This window comes from Hydra vulgaris, chromosome 11 (genome assembly GCF_038396675.1).
Source record: "Hydra vulgaris chromosome 11, alternate assembly HydraT2T_AEP".
Classification (NCBI taxonomy): Eukaryota; Metazoa; Cnidaria; class Hydrozoa; order Anthoathecata; family Hydridae; genus Hydra; species Hydra vulgaris.
Genome location: NC_088930.1, coordinates 52158788 through 52182705, shown reverse-complemented (window position 1 = coordinate 52182705; position 23918 = coordinate 52158788). Strand labels below are relative to the sequence as shown.

Genomic DNA, 23918 nt, shown 5'->3' with positions numbered 1-23918 from the left:
AAAATTGGAACAGCTTCATCCATATGATCATTTTTTTTCTGTAGATTTGAAGAATTTACTCGCTGGTTATTTTTCCTAAAATTTTATTTGAAGCAGTTTTACTTTCTCCAACACTTCAACAATTTGAATAATTTAATTGACAACAGATTTCTTCCCGGTACAGGCTACAACTACCCATTGCTTTGGTTCAAATAGATTGTCAGTTATTCTAATCAGCTAATTCTATATTAGTTTTCATCTGATGATTTTGAAGACTTAATCTCTTTGTTCGACCTTTTTTTTTTAAGGCAATAACCAATTCTCGGCATCAGAAGAGAGTGCAACTAGACGTCCGTCTTGTTTTCCACGTTTACTATTCATTCTGTTGTACAATGTCTTATATGGAAATTTAAACGTTTTAGATGCTTTTAGCAAACCTAGTAAAAACCAATCATAGTACCTTCGGTAATATTTAAGGGCCCAGTTTCTGAACTTGAACAATAAGCGCGACTCCCGTCCTTCTTCATGTAGTTCCTCATTTTACGGATAGGTAGTTATGTAGTACCTATAGGTATATACAGAAAAAAAACATTATTATATTACTGTTTAGAACTAACTCTTCAGCACAAAACATAACTAAAGCTTGACTAAGGTTTGAAAAAATGCAACAAAAGTTGTTCCAGAAGTTTTTGAAATACAAGTTTAATTTTCTACAAAGAGAAATTGTTTTACAGAACCTGATCAAGATTTCAAAACTTCTGTAGTTTACCCAGAATTAGATCTTTTAATTAATGATTTGAGCACGGATAGGTAGTTATGTAGTACACAGCAAAAAATATAACGCTAACATAACGGTTACATAACGCTAAATGAAAAGTTTGGCGTTATGTTTTCCGTTATATTAGTAATTAATCTGTCTAAAGTGTTATGTTGGCCAAAGTTATTTGTATATTTGTATATAAATGTAATGTGTTTGATTAACCGTTATGTTTACCGTTATGTTGGTTGGAAATATGTCATCACCTTATAATATGACATCATAAAAGTATTTGTAAAAAAAGCGCGAGTTGAAAGTATCTTTGAAAATTGTTTAATTGTTGCACGAGGATTTTTTATAAGAAATAAGACAAGGTTGACTATTTGTAGCAAAATTCAATGATTTATAAATCATTGAAATATATACCATAATGCATTGATATATATATATATATATATATATATATATATATATATATATATATATATATATATATATATATATATATATATATATATATATATATATATATATATATATATATATATATATATATATATATATATATGTATATATATATATATATATATATATATATATATATATATATATATATATATATATATATAAATTAGTAAAAGACACTTATTCATCAGGAAGAGAATATATATATATATATATATATATATATATATATATATATATATATATATATATATATATATATAAATCCCTAAATAAAATCATATAATATATGATTTATATATAATATATTAATAATATATTATATATAAATCATATATTATATAACTTATATAATATTATTGTTAATGTGCCTTATTGTTATTTTAATTTTATTTTTTAATTTGATTAGTTAATGTGCCTTATTATTACCACAAAATAATATTTATACAAAACATGGTTAATATCATTACTTTCATAATTTATATTGTAACTAGAAAAGAAATAACAAAGAAGAAAATAAAATGGTCAAAGCTGTTCTTGTTAAGTATCTTGGCGAACGAAAAATTGTTATTGCTAATAATAGCAGTATTATTGATTTTTTAAATAATGGTATGCATATTTATTTTTAAAAATTTCAGAAATACACATTTAATAATGTTTATAGATTGTTAAGAATAATATAAAATTTTTACATAATATTTTGCCTAAGTAAAATTTTTGCAAATGTATGTGCATGCTATTTAATATTTTCATTTTAATTCTTAATCAAGTTTACATAGAGTAACTTTAAAAGCAGACTGCAAAACATTTCAATATAATATATAAAATATATCTTTATTTATACACATATATATTTTTTTTATTTTATTATGTTTTATTTTAAGTTGCTGCTTTTAAGTGGGGTTGTCAAATTCTGGTGTCAAAGTTACCCCACATTACCTTTTTAATTTTTTAAACTCATTTAAACTAATTTTTTAAACTCATTTAAACTAATTTTTTAAACTCATTTAAACTAATTTTTTAAATAAATTTGAAATATTCTTAGAGCCTACAAAAAAGACAGATCTGAAAAAAAATTATGTTTTGTTTTTATTTTAGTTTCAAAGTTGTGTTTTTATTTAAAGTTATGTTTTCATTTTAGTTTCAAAGAAGTTTGCTAGTACAAGTGGGAACATTTGTGGAATCACATGGAATGGATGTAATGTGGATGAAGATACTTTTGTTGCCATTCTAAATGAGCAAAATCTGGAAGTTGAGGCCATGTCTTTGCCAGTGTCTAAACTTTATTCAAGCTCTTTCTGCCAAATGTCATCATGCTTACCAGCAGAATATTGTTCAAAGCATTCATCCAATCCTCCACTATTGACTTATGATGAGACACCTACTTCACACCAACAATCTAGTGACCAATCAAATTTAGAGAGCGCAGCCGATGTATCTGAACCAGTATTTATTCAAGAAGCTTTAGCTCAAAAACGTGGGTTTTCACAGTCTTTTCACATTGACAGGCATTTCCAGTCAACTATCTTATACTGCTCAAGTGGCTTTTGCATCTAATCCACTAACAAATGCAATCCAAAAAGTAAGGTTAAATTGTTGTATTTGTGATTTTAAAACATATAGACCTTATATAATGATATCTCATCTAAAATTACATGGTCAGGCAGGTTCAGTAGTATGCGATAATTGTTTTACTAAATTTAAAAGTGTTAGAGGTTTTCAACTTCATTATAAAAACTGTCTCATTCCAATTACTATGATTGAAGATGTTGAAGAAATTGATGACACAGTTGAAGAAATTGACATTGAGATTCTAACAGAGAATAGAAAGCTTGGTGCATTAGCTCTACACCTGAGAGGAAAATATAGATGTTCTGAAAATGTAGTCAATATTATTTTTTCAAATTTAAAAGATATTTTAACTGATAACACACCAAAAGAAGAGCTATCTACAATTTGCCAGCAATTATCAGCAGAATATTTAAGAAAGCAGTACTTTAAAAATGCTTTCAATGTACCAAAAGTTGAATCTATTTCTGAAAATGGCTTACAGGGATCCTATATTTCATTTAAAGAAATACTTAAGTTTATTTTGATATCCCCTGAATATGATAAGTGTTTAGAAAATTCTTCTGAAATATTGATTTCATTGTTTTCAGATGATTTAGGTATTACCAATCCAATAGGTAAATCGAGAGGAAACCATAAGTTGTGGGTTTTGTATTTTCAGTTGTTAAATGTAGCTGATTATAGCCTCAGTAAAACTTTTTCAATATTTCCCTTATCAATAACTGGTTCTAAATCAGTTAAAAATAAAATCTTCATGAAATCACTTCTACTTGATTTAGTTCAATCTCTAAATGAGCTATCTTTATTTGATTCCTCAACTCTAACCGATACTAAAGGTAAGCGATTCACAGTTAAATTGAAGAACTTCATTGGTGATTCGTTAGCATGTAATGCAATTGCTGGTTTTAAGGAAGGCTTTAACAGGAAGGTTCTTAGGTGTTGTTGAGTTTGTAATTCTACTCGTTCAGATATGCTTATTCACAATAGACATTCTCAGTGTATTGTTCGTGATATAGAAGAACATAAGATAAGAGTCCAAGAACTTGATAATCCACTTTTACCTCCCAAACAACGTCAAAAATGGTCAAAATTGTATGGTGTTCATTCTGCAAGCATTTTATCAGAAATTAGAAATTTTGATGTCACAAAACAAGTGCTTTTTGATCCCATGCATGATTTGCTAGAAGGTGTAATACCTTTACAGATAGAACTTTTCTTAAATAACGCTGTTTTTCAAGGTTTATTTACACTAGATAGCTTAAATGACTTTATAAAGTGCTTTCAGTATCCACTGGACAGTGAAAAACCACCTGTAATAGTCGATTTAGTTATTAAGGGCAAATTTGGAAGTGCTCAGGTGCTATCTCTTTGCCGTGTTTTGCCTATTTTTTTGAGAACCACTGTGGTTGATCAGCATTTTTCATGCCTAATTAAACTTCTTCATATACTTCAATTATGTCTTTCTCCTATTACAACTGATGCTTATTTATTTTGCTCAGAGGAAAAAATAGCTGCTTATCATACACTTTTTATGGAAATCCAGAAAAATTTATACCTAAGCTTCATTTTCTCATACATTATCCTGCAAGAATAATATTGTCACAAATTATTTTAGACTGAGTTTGTAAATGTTATTTTGCTTAATTTTATTATATATATATATATATATATATATATATATATATATATATATATATATATATATATATATATATATATATATATAATATATATATATATATATATATATATATATATATATATATTATTTTAAAACATCAAGAAATACAGTTTCTCTCAATACAAATAATATTATTATGTAAGAAATTCTCGCTGGGTTATAGATACCAGCATCATCAGCTTGTAAAATATTACAATAATTTTTAATCGTTATAGTTTATATAAAATTGTTACTATTGACGTCAGCGGTTGAATGGCTTCTTTTAATTTTTAAATTTTAAAAATGGCGTCCAAGACATAGTTTTGACATATTGGCCTTCATCAAGGTTAATTCCGCCATTTTGCGCAGAGCACATGTTGTTTTGTATTTCTAACGCCTCACTAATTTTTCTTTCAAACTTTTTATTTTCTACCTTTAACGTTCTTGTTTTTTCCCAAATAATATTTTCTTTGCAAAAGGTTTTATGAAATGCTAATGCAGATTGAAATGAAGATTAACAGTATATATATATATATATTGTTATATATGTTTGTATAGCTTTTTTTCAATATTTGGAATTTATACTTCTTTATTTTTTTTAAAGTTAATTGAGTTTTATATAGGCGGTTAATTGAGTTTTATATAGGTGGTGCCATTGTCAGGCTTACATCCTGATATTGATGAAAAACATTTTTTGACTTACGAAGCACTTGATCATTAAATGTTATAGTTTATAACTTGTTCTAAATTTTTTATTATAAAAATAATTTTACATTTTTTTATTTGAAGATTTTACCCTGTCAAGTTTAATAACGACTTTCTCCTAATATTATGGTATTAATATCTACTTGCATATTGATTTAGATTGATAAAATTCCTTTTATTGGTGACGTTAGACAACAACTCATTAATTACTTTCCTCCACACATTAAACAATTTGTTAGCAGCAACTCTGTAGTAGAAGATAAGATTGTGGCCAGAGAATTAATGGCTTGTCTGTTATCATTCTGCCTCTCCCATATTCCAACTCATGCTATCATTGAAAAAAGAATTCTTCTGCACAAAATATTTTTTTCAAAGTTAAAGTCGACTTGTCTTGGCTTATATCCTTGTTATGGTCAACGATGGGTAAGTGAAATATTACGTTTAATAATGTATTTGTTAGTCCAATTAGTTCATACTAAAAGTGATAGTATTAATTTTGCATTTAAAGATTTTATTCTTTTTAAGTTCATGTACTTTTTGGTGTAAATAGATAATCATTTATGCATTATGTATTATTAGTAAGTAAATTTTAAAAGTTAATATTTTTTAAAGTTTTATTTGACAATTTATGCATTAATGTTTGTTTAGCAAACAGCCTCATGAATTTGCTATTACTTTTTTTTTTATAAACTATAAGACTATATTTTGGTTATGTTAGGATCTCATTTTTAAAAAGTTGCCAAACAATTTTCGACAACGACAGTATACCAAGTGTCACAGCTTAAAGGTAAAAAGGCTTCCACAGGTTTCTGTTTCAAATAACAATAGGAAACTTAAACCTGTTGTGACTGAATCGGTAGCTAATCAAGAACAGCTATTAAACGATGTTGAAGTAAGAAAAATATAATTTATGTATTTAAGCAATATTTATATTATTTAGATATTCTTGTAAATAGTTTTTCTCTTAATTTATTCCGATTTTTATTAGAGTAGTTTTTATAGCTCTTGTATGTTTAAAATCGACGAGTACTTTTCATTTTAGAATGAATTAAAAAAAAAAACCTTCACAGCCAACCTTGTCCATTTTAAATAGACAACTATTTAATAATGAGACATTCAGTGTGATACCAAAGAGAATTGGTTTTGCTCCTACACTAATGCTGGAGGAAGCAATTCGTTTTTATGCTGATTTCAAGGATGCTACAGTCAAGATACAAGCAATGTTGTTTTGGATTTCTCCAGAGTCTGGTAACCACACTGATAATTTGTTAAAGCTCCAGCAGAAACTTATTTCCAAGAAGACATGTGATAAATTGTTTATGAAAGTGGATGTAAGTTTATCACTTGGATATTAGAAATTTTTTTGAATTAAACAACATGCGTGTCTATGTTTCCATGAAATAACTTTTCTTCTGTCTCTTTTTTTTTTTGTAACAGTTTAATTCTTTCACAAAAATGATTTTAAACTGGAATGTATGTGAAAAACTGGAATGTGTACTTTAAAAATTTTCACAATATTTTTTTGCAATATCTTTTTACTATTATACTATTATATATTTTTTAGTGTGAGTCTATTGGAGAATACATTAGAGTGCCAAGTTCTTATGGTCCTCAAGTGATTTTTAATCACAAGGAGTATGGCATAAGGAGTCGACACGGTCTTGAGATGGACACTCAGCCTTAGTCAGCACCAGTGAGATGGTGGTGATTTTAGTTATTGTGTATTATTTATTGGACTTATCATATCCATCTTGTTTTGGGCAGTTGCTTGGTTTTTTTCAAGAGATATGTGGATTTGAACAATTTATTTTCATATCAAAAAAGTGCAATGCACTGTTGAACTCTTTTCGAAGTAATGTAAAGTTTGTTTGAAATATATATATACATGATCCTAAACTACATGATACTATATATAGATTAATTTATAATGATTACAAACTAATACTAATAAAAGTATTTGCAAAGCATTTGACCTGCCATTATACATTAATTACATTTTATCTTTATAAAGAAAAAAAAATCTTACACGACATTCAAAATGTATGGATATATAAAGAAATATTCACTCTGTTAAATGTTCAATATCAAGCAGAGTAAATATTTCCGTAGGAACCAGCATTTTGGAGTTTCTTAGAATGAAAAACACTTTTTTCCTCATAAGTATAAAACGCAGTTAATGTCCTTTTCCATAGCAAACTGTTTTATAAAAAAATTGTAACTAGTTGTGTTAAAACTAACAATATATATATGTGTGTATATATATATATATATATATATATATATTATATATATATATATATATATATATATATATATATATATATAAAATAAAGAGAGAGTTTTTTGTTTTTAGTGAATTGCATGGTCATTATAGAAGAAAAAAAGCATATTTTAAGAATACTGAAATTTCCTTAAACATAACGGATAACATAACGGGTAATTACCCGTTATCTCAGGTTTTCAAACATAACGGATAACATAACGCCAGTTTTCGTGTTTTATAACGGGTAATTACCGTTATGTTCAATGTATAATTCGTATGAAAATAACGTAACGGTAACTGCCGTTATGTTATTTTCATACGAATTATACATTGAACATAACGGTAATTACCCGTTATAAAACACGAAAACTGGCGTTATGTTTTTATAAATTATAACGGGTAATTTTTTTACTGTGTACCTATAGGTATATAAAGAAAAAACACGTTATTATAGTATTTTATTACTGTCTATAAAACTTTATTACACTTTTGTATAAATTTTATCTATTTTTTAACAATATTTACTTCTGTTTTTTCATTCAAATATATTTATTGTAGATACAACTGCTGCAGAATACTATTCTGTTAGTCTAACATAATTTGTAAACTATGGCAGTCCAAATGTTTTTGATTTATTGATATCACTTTTTTGATAATTGTTTATCAAATTTATTTTTCAGTTTGAACACATTTTCTGTCTCAAAGACTTCACTAGAAAGGTTGATTCCATTTGATAACGATTCCATTTGTGAAGAAGAGTTCTTTTTAATTAATATTTATCATGGGTTTCTTGATGATGGAGTGTTGATTATTTCTAATTGCTCCTGCACGTCCTTAGAGCTGATACTAACATATTAGTATATATATCAACCAAGGTTGATATATTGGGAAGAATTAAATGAATGTTAATTATTTATACTTTATATTTATGTTAAAATCTCTAGCAGTTTTTTGAAAGTAAATTTACAAGTTTACTTTTATAAAACTGCTTTTATAAAAGTAAATTAGCAAATTTACTTTTATAAATACATTTATATTTGCACCTAAGAGCCCAATGGTCTTAAAACTATCATCCAGACCGTTGTGTAAACTAATTCCCGCGTTTTTCTCATAAAATAGTTTTTCCTTATATAATCAATTGATCAGCATAATTTGGTCCATAATCTTTCAGGTAAATCATTTTGCATTAGTTAAACTTTGTTATCAAATCAATAAATTAAAATAAAGGAAAATAATTTATTCTGAAATTATTGAGGTCAGAGATATATATCATTTGAAAATGCTATGATTCTTATGTTCCAAAACTAAACTTTTATTTCTTTAAAAGTTACATTTGTTGTTCAGGATTTAAATGATGTCTCGAAAGGAAATTATTTTTTTAGATTGCCAAGTTATTCAAACACCATGTCAAACTCAAATTACAAGCATAAACCTGGAACTCAAAACTTAAAAATGAGATAAGTTCAAAAGAATCTATTGGCAGTCAATCAATACCCAAATTTTTTAATATGGAAGCGAAGATTCTCCTTATGGTAAAATTGAGGATTGCAGAGAGCATAACTGTAGTATTGATGTGAAGATTATGTTAAAATAGATTCAATAGGTGGAAAATCAGACAAAGGAAATGCGCATGGATCCACTGCTTCTGATCAACAAGACACAAGAGATTAGTCTATGGTGGTGTGGCAGATAAAGAATTAAATGCAGATGATACTTCTGATTCTAATGTAATCAAAATTACAGAGACAATTCTTGATGACCCTGGTACATGGCCCAAATTGATTTCAGATGGACAGCGCCAATGTATAGTAACATTTTACAGCTTTGGGGAAGTTATGCAGATATATGAAAAATTACCAAAAAATCTAAAAGGAAGAGAGTTTTATGAATCTTTGTTGTTTACAAAAATGAAAGATGAACTAACATGAAATCATTTTCCAAGAGAATAGTTTGAGAATAGTTTAAAAGAAAAATTTTATTGCCTACCATGCCGTATTTTTTTGTAATCAAAATAACTATAACTTGAGCAGTTTATCCCGTGAAAGATTTTTCCCTAAAAAGACACCATGGAAAAAGTTGTATAATATTTTGCCCAATCATGAAATTAGTGCTGAACATCGAAAACAATATTTGGCTTTGAGGACCTTTTGGGGTTAATAAAAGGAAATGGAATAGACAAACAATTACAGCTCCAAATACAATGTGAGAGAAATAAGTGGAAAGCAATCCATAAACAAATTATAGATGTCATATTATTTTTACCGTCTTGAGGTTTAGTATTTCAAATAGAGAACACAACAATTGGGGATGTCAATAGTGGAAATTTCTTAGGGATCTTAGAATTGATTGGAAATTATGATGAAGTGACACAGCAACATCTTGCTAAAGTACAACAAAGTCAGTTAGAATCAAAAAGTATGAATGGAAAACCACATTATTTGTCTTGGTATTCTCAAAATGGATTCATCAAGTTATGTTCAGATAAAGTTCAACAAATTTTTCTAGATTAAAAAAAAAGACGCAATTTTTTATGGGTTGATAGTTAATGCAACTCTGGATATTTCACACATCAAACAAAATGTTTTTATTTTAAGATATCTCAAAATACGGACACTGAGGTACTTGAAGTAATCGAGCGTTTCATAGAGTTGAAACGTAAATGAACTTTAACGGCAAAACAGGAGAAAAAATAATAGAAGAAATACTTGCCACTCTAGAAAGACACAACATACCACTTCAAGATTGTCATTCATAAGGTTATGACAATGGTTCAAATATATGTCGTAAAACATATGGTGTTTAGGCTCTCATAATAAAAAAAACCCAATCTGCCTTATTTTCTCCATGTGGAGATCATTCATTAAATCGTATAGGAATCAACGCAGCAAAATTAAATCCTGATTTATTAACCTTTTTTGGAAGTATAGAAAGCTTCTACTACTTGTTCTCTCAGTGTCCTGCTTGATAGGATGTGTTGAAAAAACACATACCGTTATCTCTTTAAAGAAAACAAGGTGGAGTGAAAGAACTTAAGCCATTCGACCAATCGCCAAATATTATCCTGGCTTACTCGCTGTGCATTTTTACTGACATCTGTCTGGCAATTAAACTGTTTTGTACAATTCCAGTAACTGTATCATCAGCAGAAAGATCAATTAGCAAACTAGCAAATAAATTGATATCATGGCAACGAAGCACAATCTCTCAAGATCGCTTGAATCATCTTGCCATATTATATATTGAACATAATTCAGCAAAACGGGTTGATTTCAGTGATGTCATTGAAAAGTTTACTTTAGAAAAAACCCGAAAATGATAATTAAGAGTGTCTTTTTTTACAATCAAGTGTCTTTTGGGGTCATCCATAAAGGACGTCACGCTAAGTTTAACTAATAGCAAAAAGTCGGAGAATGTCGGCTCTTGTGCGCAGAGATTTTAGAGTATTATAGCGCCTTATGTTAAATAAAAATCTATGCGAAAGAGAGCCAGAACTTCTACTTTTGGTTAGTACTTAAACTTTGAATGACGTCCTTTATGAACGACATCTTTACTGTCATCAAGACTGTATTTTTATAGATCCTAATTTTTGGTTTTCAGATCTCGTGAAATAAACAGGCCAAGTGCATTATAAATAGCTTATGGTACACAGTCAATTTAATTTTAAAATAACATTTTTAAGCGATCTGTCAATATAAAAACATCTTTTAATAACTACAAATTTAGTACCAATTAGAAAACTGTCTTGTATGGTTAAAAGTGATCGGGTCGTTATAATTGTTTTAATTACAGGAGTTAATTAAAAAAAAATGTTTTTTCTTTGCAAAAATATTTCGTGAAGAAAAAATGTTTTCAAAAATATACCTTGCGAGAAAAAAAAAACTTTTCCTGCAAAAATAAAACGAGCCCGCAGATAGGCCCAGCATAGGGCCCTGTTTTAGAATGCGGGGGCTATGGAACTTACAAACGATGTGAACAAAATTTCAATGATTTAAGATTCCAATAAATGAAAGTAATTTTAATCATTTCAGAGATGGAGTTAGCCTTTGACGTGGCTTTTTGGCATTAGATTTACCATTTTAAGTTGTTTGTAATTATATCAAGGTCACTTTCGGATACAATTTTATGTAATTCTTAACCGTTTATCTTATACTTGTGTTTGTAAGTGTTATTATTATTAATAATATTATTTTTTCTTATATACACAACTTTACATTTACCATTATAAAATTTAATATGCCAGTCGTTAGCCAATTTCGCAGCTGTGTCGATGTCTTTTTGACATGAAATGTTATCCATTGGATTATTTTTGATTGAAATAGGTTTTTTATTGTCTATAAAAGGCCTAATGTAATGTGTCAAAATAAAGGCTAAAAACTAGAGCCTAGTTGAACTCTACTAACTACATTGCACTAGTTGGAACAATAATTCCCCATTACTACTCTCTGCTTCCTTTCTTTAAGGAATGAACTACACCATTTAAGAAAGTTGTCTTTGATACCATAAGCTTCAAGTTTTGTAATAAGAGCATCATGCGGGATTAAATCAAAAGTTTTAGCAAGACTGAAGAGAACTGAGTTTAATTTAAATTAGTTTCAGTTAATAGCATTTCGGACATATCATTAACATCAGATGCATTAAAAAGATTTTCAAATTTTAGTCCATAAAGTATATTATTACTTGAAATTTATCAACAAATATTTAAAATTTTAATAGATTCAAAAACCTTCTTCAAAAGTGCTGGTGAATATTTTAAATCGTAATTTTTCCTTAAAATTTACGATTTAAAATATTCAGTAAGATGTTTTAGATTTGGCAACAGATTAGGCTAGTTTGATCATCAACTTTTATCTAAACGAATTAAATTAACATCAGAGCAAAATATGGTTTCACCTTTTGTATATGTAGCACATTTAAATAAGTACCTTTACTACATAATGTATTTTATTTAAACTTTTATATATGTAGCACATATAGATTAGCACAATTACTACATAAGTATTTTTTTAAATAAACTAGAGAAGTGGATCCATCAAAATTATTGTCCTTCGAGCAAAGGCTTGTGCACTTGCGCTCCAGCTCCGATTTAAAATCCTGATGATTATATACACTCGTACAAATATTTTTAATAGGCATTTTAAAAGATGTTCAGTTAGAGTAAAACACAGTTATTTAAGATATGCGTTCTTTGTATAATGCGGCTGAACAGTCTAATTTTAGATAAAAAGTTGTCTCATCTACAATATTGTCACAAAAAATGTATTGAAATGGCTTTTGGCTTTTATAAGTATTTAAGTATTACAAAAATGTTATTGAAACTTTCCTACTTTAGCTGCTTTATTGTTTAACACAGACTTAGTCTTGAAAATCAGCTAATGACTTTATTAGCAATGTAACAGCACACGCAATAAACAGTATTATTAATTGATTATATTAAAACTTAACTACAGACCTTGTGTAGCATTCAGACCTTGTGTTACATTGTCAGCCTTTGATGTTTCAAATAAGTAAATTAAAAACAAAGAAAATATATACAAACGATAATATTTAAGAAAATGAATACATACATAATAAGATATTATATAAAATATTGTTACTTACTAATATATATTGCTAAATTTTGTGTCATTTATTATGCATTAATTATTAATAAACATTTTATACAATTGTCATTATTTTAAAATTATATAGCATACTAATGATAGCAAAACCTCCAAAGCTTCAAAATGTCACATATATAATCGGCTTCAATAAATTCCTTATACAGTTTTTAAAGATAAAACAAATTTAATGCATAATCTGAACTTCCGGTTCATTTGAGATTTTTTTTGGTGATATCTGCAAATCTCTATTAATTTTATCCATGTTAGGCGGATACAAGATCCGAGGTTTATTTTGAGGATATAAATTTGGAAAACTTGAATTCGATGCTGAAGGTGGAAAATATATAGTAGGTAATTCGGCGCCTATCATTCCAAAAATATCTGATTGGCCTAATATAAATTTCATATATTTTATTAATTATATGTATATTTTTATATTTTATCAATTTTAAGTTTATTCAATAGTTTTACAATAACAGAAACTGAAAAACAAATTATATTACCTTTTTGAGAGTTGGCTTTTTTATGAATTTGAATATCATCATAAAGTTTTTGGTATTCTATTCTTAACTGCATTTCACTTTTACGTGTTCTTTCAAGATCTTCTTGCAAAGCTAATATCTTTAACTTCGCTTCATTTTCAAAAATTGCATCGTCTTTTATCGAAGTTTGGGTCTTAATTTAAAATGTACATATGTACTTGGGTTAAAAAAAATCATACGGTTTTTTTAAAAAAATGTTTTTACAAAAGCCCAGTGTATGGAAAACATGTGTACAAATAATTCAAACTTAAAACAAACAAACAAAAAACTATTTGAAGCTACCGGGAAGCGTGTTTAAAAATTGATTTTATATAAATGGTTAATTTTTCGAAATAAACCCATGAACGTAAAAATTTAAATCATTTGCTTACGTCCGAGAAAAAATCAGTTTTGAAAACTTCTTTTATTGCACATATATATGTGAATGACAGCATCACCAAAATTTTGCACTTTTACAGAATTTATCAATAGTAAAACTTTTTACTATAAATAAAATAATAGATTTTATAGTTTTTTACTATTTTAAAATTTGGCACCTTATTCCAGATGAAAAATTTTTAAAAAGCACCTTTTCCAGATGAAAAATCTTTAAAAAGCACCTTTTCCAGATGAAAAATCTTTAAAAAGCACCTTTTCCAGATGAAAAATTCATAAAGTAAGCTTTTTTGAGGCTCTTGTAAAAAAAAATATGCAAAAATGCCTCATTCAGCAAGAAACAATGACGAAAATTTAAGTTGTATGTCTTAAAAAAAAAATAGACATCACAGCGTGATAAAAAAATGGAGGAAAAAAATTCAAATTGTCTATGGCCAGCAAATTGAATAGGATGAACATGTTCCCTAAAATATTTGTGAAATATGTAGAACTGCTTTGAAAAAACCATATGTCATCAAGTTGAACTGCCACAGTTTTATCAGTTTGAAAGGATTAATGCTTTTAAATTAGATTTCTTAATGTAGGTGTTAAAACACCTATATAAGGAAACCCTTGTGAATGCTTGATTTGCTGTATTGGTCATTTGAAATCGACAGAAAAGCACTCTCTTGAAACCACAAAAACAAAAGAAAAAATGACTGACAGAAGGTGCTATCAAAATGGCTGTCCCTGATTGGTAGAGGGCTATCACATCAACACGCTACTGAACAGTTTACCGAGAACTTAAGATCTTCAGGTGCAAATGATGGTAAAGTTGCAAAGCAGACTGCATCATCAACAAGCAAGGAAACCTCTTTACTTGAAACCATTCAACTTTTTTAAGCCTAAGGCAGACAAACATATCCCAACAAAATATGCTTATCTTATAAGAGTATTCTGTTTAAGAAACAAAAAATGACTTTCACTGTATTTTAGGACATCAAGTGCAACATTCAAAGATCAATCTTTAGCTGTTGTAACAACTAAAGATTTTGCTCAGGTACAAAAAATTACAGCCTTGTCCAACAATGGAATGAGAAAGCGTGCAAACAACCAACAATATTAGCACCACCAAAGTTTCGGAGCCATACATTGTTAAAAAATTTCTTTGAATGGCATTTACAAACTCCAACAAATCATTCTCAAACTACTTTGTTGTACATTGTAAGAAGCTCAACTCTCTAATTGAAGATTTACTTCTGTCTTGCAAGATTTTTTCAAACTACATCATTAAATTGGGAATTGATGGAGTGAAGGATTTTAAAAAGTCTGCCTTAGAGCTTTTGAACTGGAACCAGAGCATTGCTCTGATTGCTCACCTCCCACAGCAAGCAATTGCTTACATCCCAAGCATCAAAAAATACTGGTGTGAAAAGACAACTTCTTGTCTTGGCTGTGGCATTCAAGAAAATTGCACAAATATAAAACTCATTCTTTCCTTTCTTGACATCCAGGAGGTGAAATTTATGATCTCTTATTATATGAAAATAAATAATATTTTATGTGGCCTGCAGGCCCATTCTTCTTCTCATCTGTGCACATGGTGCACAGATGAAAGCTCAAACCTTGCCAACTGTAAGACTCTAGCAACTTCTAACATTTTGAGCAAAACAGTCATTCCATGCATTCTCTTTACCAGGTTCAAACACTATAAATGATTCTTTAACTTGGTCATTCTATTTTGGTAATGGATCTTATATCACCAACTAAGCTGCATCCTCTACTTGGTGTCATAAATCATTTTTTTTTAAATTCTCAAGGATGTAGGGCCAAAAGCAGATAATTAGCTTTAAGGTTTACATACTAAGCAACAGCTTGATATGACCTTATGATATGCAGACAGTTAATTGGAAGCAAAGTTAAACAGGTAACCAAATCAGCAAGCTAAGTATTTTCTCATAAAAAATATGATGGTTTTATAAGAAGGCAGGACTTATTGAGACAGTTGAAGTCTACTAGTTGTTCACAGAAAGATTAACATCAACTATACTAAAAAACAAAAAACAAAAATTAACTATAAGCAAAAATTTATTCTTATTTTAAGAATTTCACATGAATATAAGTGAATTCTAAATCACAATTCCTGGTAGCTTGAGCATTTTTGGATTTTTTATTCTTAAGTAAAATAATATATAAACACAAGTTTTAAAGGATTTTCAATTTGGAAGAAAAAATTATATATATGCATATATATATATATATATATATATATATATATATATATATATATATATATATATATATATATATATATATATATATATATATATATATATATATATACATATAAATATATATATATATATATATATATATAACCCTTAGATGTTGTCTGAAAGTTTTTTCCATATTTTGTTGACAAAAAGTAAAAATTAAAATGCAAGACCGGAATTTTTTTTTTAATAATGATAGACTGCCTGCCCCAACCAAACCCTCAGTCGATGTAGCAGCACTCCCTTGCGGGTCAGGCTATTTGTCAGTCGATGTAGCAGCACTCCCTTGCGAGTCAGGCTATTTGTCAGTCGATGTAGCAGCACTCCCTTGCGAGTCAGGCTATAAGATAGTCGATGTAGCAACACTCCGCGCATGATTTACAGTAAAAAAAAAAAAAATAAAAACATTTTATTAAAAAAAATTAAAATAAAAACATTTTATTAAAAAAAATAAAAATAAAAACATTGTTTATATTGTTAAAAACATTCAGAATGTTTTTAAAAACATTCTGGTCAATTAAATTTGCGTTTTTGTGGTTTTTTTATATAACAATTAATTTGTAATTAAATTAATGGTTTTGACTTTCATCTAACACGAAAATGTTGGACGAAAGTCAAAAGTAATTAAAAGTGACGTATGTGTTGGCGTAAGAATCACTTTTTTCCTTCCGCTCTTCCCAAAGCCAACAAACTATATATATATATATATATATATATATATATATATATATATATATATATATATATATATATATATATATATATATCAAACAATACGAATTCTCTTAATACAAATAATAATTTATTTTGAGAAATTTTCACTGGGTTATGGATACCAGCATCATCAGCTCGTAAAATATTACAAAATTTTTGGAACATTAAAAAACAGTTTAATAAAATTTTTTTTTTATGTATATATATATATATATATATATATATATATATATATATATATATATATATATATATATATGCATATATATATATATATATATATATGCATATATATATATCTATATATATATATATATACATACATACATATATACACACACACATATATATATATATATGTATATATATATATAATAATATATATATATATAATAATATATATATATAATAATATATATATATATATACATACATATATATATATATAAACACACATATATATATATATATATACATATATATATATATACATATATATATATATATACACACATATATATATATACATATATATATATATATATATATATATATATATATATATACATACATACATAAATACATAAATACATACATACATACATACATACACACACACACACACACACACACACACACACACACACACACATATATATATATATATATATATATATATCCAAAAAACAACAATTTTCAAACACTGCATTTCAATACCTCTAAATTACACTGTAAATAAAAAAATTTGAAATAAAAAATATATTTAGCAGGTCCTTCAAATCCTTAAACATTTACAGGGTCCCCAATATTCAGAAAAACAAGATCTTTAAAAGTACGTCAACCTGGTACTCAAAGGAAGCGAAACTACATAGAATTCTTGAAAATAATATTTGTTAAATAAAAACATTGTTTAAAACAATATATTCTCAAAAAATCGTATAAATGCACTTTTTTTAAATTTTAGATTAAAAAAACCCAAATATTTTATGGAATAAAATCGAAAATTTTTCTATATGACCATTATTTTTAGTATGCTTATTCGTAAATTTCCAAAAAAATTATAAAAAATATTCATAGGTTTCCTAGATACTGGACTTTTAAGTTTGACAAATTTAACTAAATAATGTCAAAAGCATTTTTAAACAAGAAAATTATGTACTTTTCAATGAACAAACTATACACTTTTTAAATTGGTATTTAACCTGATTTTTGTTTATTGGCTAATTAGAACTAAAAATAATAAAATTGGTAAAGTAAACATTTTGGCATGTTAAAATATCATGCTTCAAAAGTATGCAAAAATTGATTTTTTGTCATTTTTGATCTTTATTTTCACTTAAAGTCGCAAGTATCCTATAATATCTTTCAATAATAAATCTTTATTGAGAATAATACCTAAAAATACAAACATACATATTAAGGTATTAGGCTCAAAATCTAACTTAAAGTTATTGTTGATTATGGCAATTTGAGTGACTTCATAATGGCTAAAGCCCTGGATTTATAGTAGTTTATTTTAAAAAAATGAGTTCATATTCATCTTTCATATTTATAAAAAATACCTATTGCAATAGTAAGAAAATACATATTGCAATAGTAAAATACCTATTGCAATAGTAAGAAAATAGCAACATAGATTTAACATAGATTATTTTTTGATTGAGAGCTGCCATCTATAAGAATCATGCAAAGCTCATGAGTGAGCCTCTTTAAAATTGTTATTCTTTAAATATGCTGCTGCTAATCATCCAAGATCAAAAATTTTAAAAATTTATTTGTTCTTTTTTTATAGGACTTCAAGGTTTGACACATATTTTATAAATATTGACCAAATGATATCAAATGTATTTTCAAATAATTACTTCAATTGCAATGTTGCTTTTTGGGCTAGAGCCAGCATAAAATCTCAGACCTCTTGGTTCTGAGCCCAAATTCTAACACTATGCCACGGTTTCATAAATGCACAGCTGCCTACAATATGTTTTTTATACATTTTATGTTTTAACTAAAAAGATATAAAAATTAAAAAAATACATAGTAGGCAAATTGCTTGTCTAAATATCATGCTTCAAAAGTACGCACAAAACTTTTTTGTTCATTTCAATCTTAATTTCCATCAGTTTTTTATAATTTCAAATTTTTTAAATTATAAATCTTTATTTAGTGACATAACTTAAAATATAGAAATACCCATTGAGCAGACAATTCTTAGAAACTGTTCATAACACTATGCTGAACAAGGATGAGAGGGGTGTATGGTATATGCGACACTTAGTGACAAGAAAGAAAACGGCTCAAAAAGCTCCACAAAAAAAAAGCGTGACACAATCTAGGAACAGCCCTAAGTTTTGAAGTTAATTTTTCAAAAATTATTTTATAAAAAAAAAACTGACTTCTTTTAAATATCAGATTAAAAATAATATTTGCCAAATTTTTTTAATAGTTATCTGGATTTTGCAACTAAGGAAGTTGTTTATAAATTAAGTCATGGTTTTTGTAAGGTTTTTAGACACCATCTCTTTTATCTTGTCACAAAATCCTAACCCACTCCCCTAACTCCTGCAATGTTATTTACAATAAGACCTAACACTTTACATTTTTTGGTACTTAACTAGATGAAATTTTATGACATTAAAAATATTATAGAATACAAAAGAATTAAGATAAAAGTGAAGATGGAAATGAACAAAAAAACAAACAAACAATTTTTGCGTATCTTTAAGCATGATACTTAGACAAGTAATCTGCATACCATTTATATATATATATATATATATATATATATATATATATATATATATATATATATATATATATATATATATATATATATATTTTTTTTTATATCTTAACTAGGTCTTAACTAGCTGATATATAATAATGAAACAACCATGGGAAAGTATGGACATTGTTCTAATTTGTTCTAATAAAGTTTGAAAATATATTTGATATCATTTGGTTAATAATTCAAAATTATTTGTCAAACTTTGAAGTCCAATATCTAGAAAACAAATAAATATTTAGAACAATTATTTTAGCATTGATCTTTTAGTATGATTAGCAACAGCATATTAAAAAATTATCTGCATCTCAAAGATGCTCTAAATAGATGAATAGCCAACAATAATTTTTAAAATAAACTTTTAATGTAAACCCAAGACTTTCGCTATTAAATAAGTCAAAAAAATTGTGCTGATCGACTATTGTTTTTTGAATTAGATTTTAGAGCCTAACTTCTTAATTTATTATAAGCATGTATTTTTAGGTACTACACTAGATAAAGTTTTAAAATAATTTAAAAAAGTTATGCAATGTTTGTGCCTTTAGATGAAAATGAAGGTCAAAATAGCTTAAAAAATAGACATACTGAAATTTTTTCTTTACTAATTTTATTATTTTTAGTTCTGAAGTAGTCAATAAACAATAATCAGGTGAAATACTCATTGAAAAGTATAAAGTATGTTCTATTTTCAAGTTTGAAACTGCTTACGAAACCATTTTGTCAATATTCCTACAAAATTTGTCAAACTCCAATATCTAGAAAACCAATTAATTTAAGAAAACTTTATTAAAATAAAGCATTTAGTATGAATAGTAACAAAAGTATGAACATTAACAACATGCTAAAGAAATTATCAATTTTAGAGGTTACTATTAAAGATTTTTATTTTTGTCTGATTCTTACAGAAAGTCACTTATAAGACAATTACCATTTGTATATAATTTTCCTTACTTTGAGTACCAATTTATTTTCAATGTTACTTTATCATATAGAATACATTTAGAGGTATTGAAATGTTTCAGTGTTACTTTATCAAATAGAATACATTTAGAGGTATTAAAATGTTTAATACCTCTAAATGTATTCTATATGATAAAGTAACACTGAAAATAACAATTTTTAATAACAATAAAAATTGTAGAATTGTTTTATACCAACCTGCACTTTTTTAAGTTCCAAAAGTTCTTTCTTTAGCTTTTGACATTGAGAGTACTCGTTTTCAAATGCTTTTTTACCAACTCCTAGTCTATATTTCAGTTCATCATTTAGTTTAGATAAATCTTTGATTTGAGCTTGTGTCTCTAAATATAATTTTTGATAATGTTTGCTTTCTTTATTTGCTTTGACTAGTTCTTTTTTAAAACATATATTTGCAGAATGACAAATTGCTTCTGGTCCAGATTTTTTTTGTAGTTCATTTAACAACTCTTTTGTTTGTTTTGCAGAAATCTGTTCTTCTTCTATAGCAGTTTTTAGGTTTTTAATTTCTTCTTTGAAAAGCTTCTCATTTTCCATTAGACACACCAACCGTGTTTCTTTTTCATAAATTTTTTCATTAAGCTCTCTTATTTCTTTCTCTTTCTCTAGCTTACTTGTTTCTATAGATGACTTAACTTGTAATTTATAATCTTCCTTAACATCATCGCATGATTTTAAAAGCAACAGTTTATCTGAATTTAGTTTCTCAACATCGTGTTTTAACTTTTTATTTTCTTCACAAAGAAGTGCTATTTCATTATCCCGTATTTTCAAATTTTTTTCATTTTCAGCCTTTAAAGAATTAACTACTTTTACTTGAATACTTCTGTCTTCAATCAACAAACCCAATTCAGACTGAATTTTTTTATTGTCAAACTCTAACTGCTTCAACTTGAATTCAAGTTTTTGAACCATGTCATTGTTTTGAATTTTTAACATATTTTCATACCTCATGATTCTTTCAGAAGCATAGTCTAATTGACTTTTTAAATCAAATTTCTCCTGCTTTAGTTTTGATAAAAGCTGGTTTTGATCAGATAACATGGTTTCATATTTTTTAACAGACAATTTATTTTTTTCTAAATCATCAATTTGTTTTGCTTGATTTTCAATAAGATTTTCATATTCAGACAATTTTAATTTCATTTTTTTGTTTTCTTCTAATAAATTATCAATATTTCCTTGAAGTAAATTTACTTTATTTAGGTTAGAGTCTCTCCAAAGACTTTCAACCTCAGTCAGCTGCTTTTGAAATTTATCTAATTCTTTTTTAAGACAATCATTTTTACATTTCAATTTATCATTTTCTTCCTCTAACTTAGCTAATGCAGCTTCAAGCATTGTTGTTTTATTGTGAACCAAAACTGTATCATTAGAAAACTCTAAACTCTGTTGCTGTTCTGTCCACCAATTCATATTTTTAAATGAAGTATTGAATATTTTATTTTCATCACCAATACTATGAACATTTTCAAAATCTTCAATATTATCATTAATTTGAAATGGACAACTTGCACCATACACTGTTTTTGATTTATAATTATAAAGACAAAATTGATAAAATTCATCATAATTTGAACCTGGCAATTCTGTTTGATCAAATTCACAACTGTAAACTCCATTCGATGTAACATTTGATTCTAAATTTACCAGATCTTTTGATGCTATGCTACTTTCAAAGTTATTCCAGCCAACGGAAAAAATAGAAAGTCTACATTGATCAACAGATAGTATTTCGTTGAGAATAAACTCACATGGCAAATTTTGTGATGAAGAATATACACCTTTCAAATTTTTAAAAACAACAACGCAGTTATCTTCTTCATAATTACTAAGTGTTTCTAAATACTCTTCAATATTCGACATTAGTATTTTTAATGAATAAAATATTTTCTAACAACTAACAAATTTTCTAACGGCCATACGAAAACTAAAAAGAAAACAGTACAAATTTTACAAAAACTGATATTTATAAGATCACTTGTAAATGTAAAATTGTAAACATTATGAATGTAAACATTATGAAAAAAAATTGTTGCTTTCGTAATACGTTGCGACACTTTTACTTTCCCAAGTAAATTTTTATTTTTGATTATAAGTCTTTACTTATGAAAAAAGTAATTAGAAACTCAATAAAATGGAAATTTATCTATGATTGGTACTGATAGTATTTGTTTATCTATAAATGACTAAGCGTACTAAGCATTCTGGGTGCTTTTATTTATTTTGCTTATTCCATCTCACTCTCTTGCGTAGGTGATTAGAAATTTAAATGTTAATTTGTTTCATATCTTCTTTTTCAAAATTTTTTTTTGTTTCTAGCCTTTAATGTGTTTAACTTTCCGTTTTAAAATTTAAAATGATGCTTAATTAAAAACGAAGTAACTTTCTTTTTGTAATTGAGCATCTCAATGAAACTAAGAACAAACTCGTAAAAAAAAGCCGATAATTTTAAACAAATCCAATTGGTTGTTAGTGGGAAGCCGAACAACTTTTTATTTATTGGTATTTAATTTATGCAATCAAAGAGTTCGTAAATAATAGCAAAATATTATAAACAACCGAAACGTCTGTTATAACAGTTTTAAAGGAGATATATCGATATAAATATAAAGATATATTGAAGTATTTGTTTGACATAATCTATGAACCTAATTACAATTTAATACATTTGTGTTGGTATATTAAAAAAAAATATGCTACTTTTAAAAGCAGATAGAATGAATTATATAATATGTATATTTCAATTTTACGCTGTGCTAACAACAAAAAGTATTTATCTTAATACATTACTGAAGCCATAATAGCTATTTGTATCGACTTAGTAGACAAAGATATAATTGTTTTTATAACAATAAGTTAAAAGTAACTTATGTTACTTTTAAATTGTTGTTATAAAAATAAAAGAAACCAAATGTCAATTAAAGTTTACTAATTATAAAAAACGAAACGAGTTTGAAAGTGAAAGTAAAGTTTACCGCCTCTGTTTTTTAATTGTTTAAGCATTCTGAATGGAATAAATTATTTTTTCAAGTTGGCCAAGTATTTCAAAAAATGATACTAAATCCGAAAACAGTTTTTTGAATGGGGCTAAAAGTTACGATGATTTATGAAAAAACGACTCTTGTAAAAAAATCAACACAACCATAGTTTATCTGAATCTAACGTGACATTATTGATTAACATTCTCATTTTGGTGTGGTATTGAAAATAATAACTTCAATTTTCATAAAAAAAATGTTTTTCATGGATAGTTTCCCCAAATAATATCTGATTA

At 26.8% G+C, this 23918-nt stretch overlaps 2 protein-coding genes across 5 annotated transcripts; one reads left to right on the top strand and one right to left on the bottom strand.

The window, feature by feature from the left end:
* The first annotated feature begins 1686 nt into the window (after positions 1 to 1686).
* LOC136086747 (uncharacterized) lies at positions 1687 to 7031 on the top strand. Of its 4 annotated transcripts, none has more exons than XR_010641551.1 (5): positions 1687 to 1810; positions 5295 to 5558; positions 5854 to 6027; positions 6178 to 6466; positions 6700 to 7031. XR_010641551.1 is itself a non-coding variant. In XM_065809166.1 (3 exons), the coding sequence occupies exons 1-2, from the start codon at positions 1723 to 1725 to the stop codon at positions 2756 to 2758; spliced, it is 504 nt and encodes a 167-aa protein (XP_065665238.1). In that variant the 5' UTR covers positions 1687 to 1722; the 3' UTR covers positions 2759 to 2783; positions 5854 to 6027. The 4 variants fall into 4 exon arrangements, 1 of the variants encoding a protein (XP_065665238.1); XR_010641550.1 differs by lacking the exons at positions 6178 to 6466; positions 6700 to 7031 and adding exons at positions 2343 to 2783; positions 5661 to 5713; XR_010641549.1 differs by lacking the exons at positions 6178 to 6466; positions 6700 to 7031 and adding an exon at positions 2343 to 2783.
* A 5892-nt stretch (positions 7032 to 12923) lies between these two features.
* Positions 12924 to 23066, bottom strand: LOC100208736 (calcium-binding and coiled-coil domain-containing protein 2). The gene is made up of 3 exons (XM_065809167.1): positions 20822 to 23066; positions 13502 to 13673; positions 12924 to 13388 (listed from the first exon to the last, which is right to left on the bottom strand). The coding sequence occupies exons 1-3, from the start codon at positions 22505 to 22507 to the stop codon at positions 13183 to 13185; spliced, it is 2064 nt and encodes a 687-aa protein (XP_065665239.1). The 5' UTR covers positions 22508 to 23066; the 3' UTR covers positions 12924 to 13182.
* Positions 23067 to 23918: the final 852 nt, after the last annotated feature.

What these genes read in the sequence shown, in the direction of transcription:
- LOC136086747 (XM_065809166.1), top strand. Translation starts at nt 1,723, where the DNA reads ATGGTCAAAGCTGTTCTTGTTAAGTATCTTGGCGAACGAAAAATTGTT. An exon ending in TATTGATTTTTTAAATAATG is followed by an intron (nt 1,811 to 2,342) that starts GTATGCATATTT and finishes TTTTCATTTTAG; the next exon opens with TTTCAAAGAAGTTTGCTAGT.
- LOC100208736 (XM_065809167.1), bottom strand. Translation starts at nt 22,507, where the DNA reads ATGTCGAATATTGAAGAGTATTTAGAAACACTTAGTAATTATGAAGAA. An exon ending in TGGAACTTAAAAAAGTGCAG is followed by an intron (nt 13,674 to 20,821) that starts GTTGGTATAAAA and finishes TTTTAAATTAAG; the next exon opens with ACCCAAACTTCGATAAAAGA. An exon ending in AAAAGCCAACTCTCAAAAAG is followed by an intron (nt 13,389 to 13,501) that starts GTAATATAATTT and finishes AATTTATATTAG; the next exon opens with GCCAATCAGATATTTTTGGA.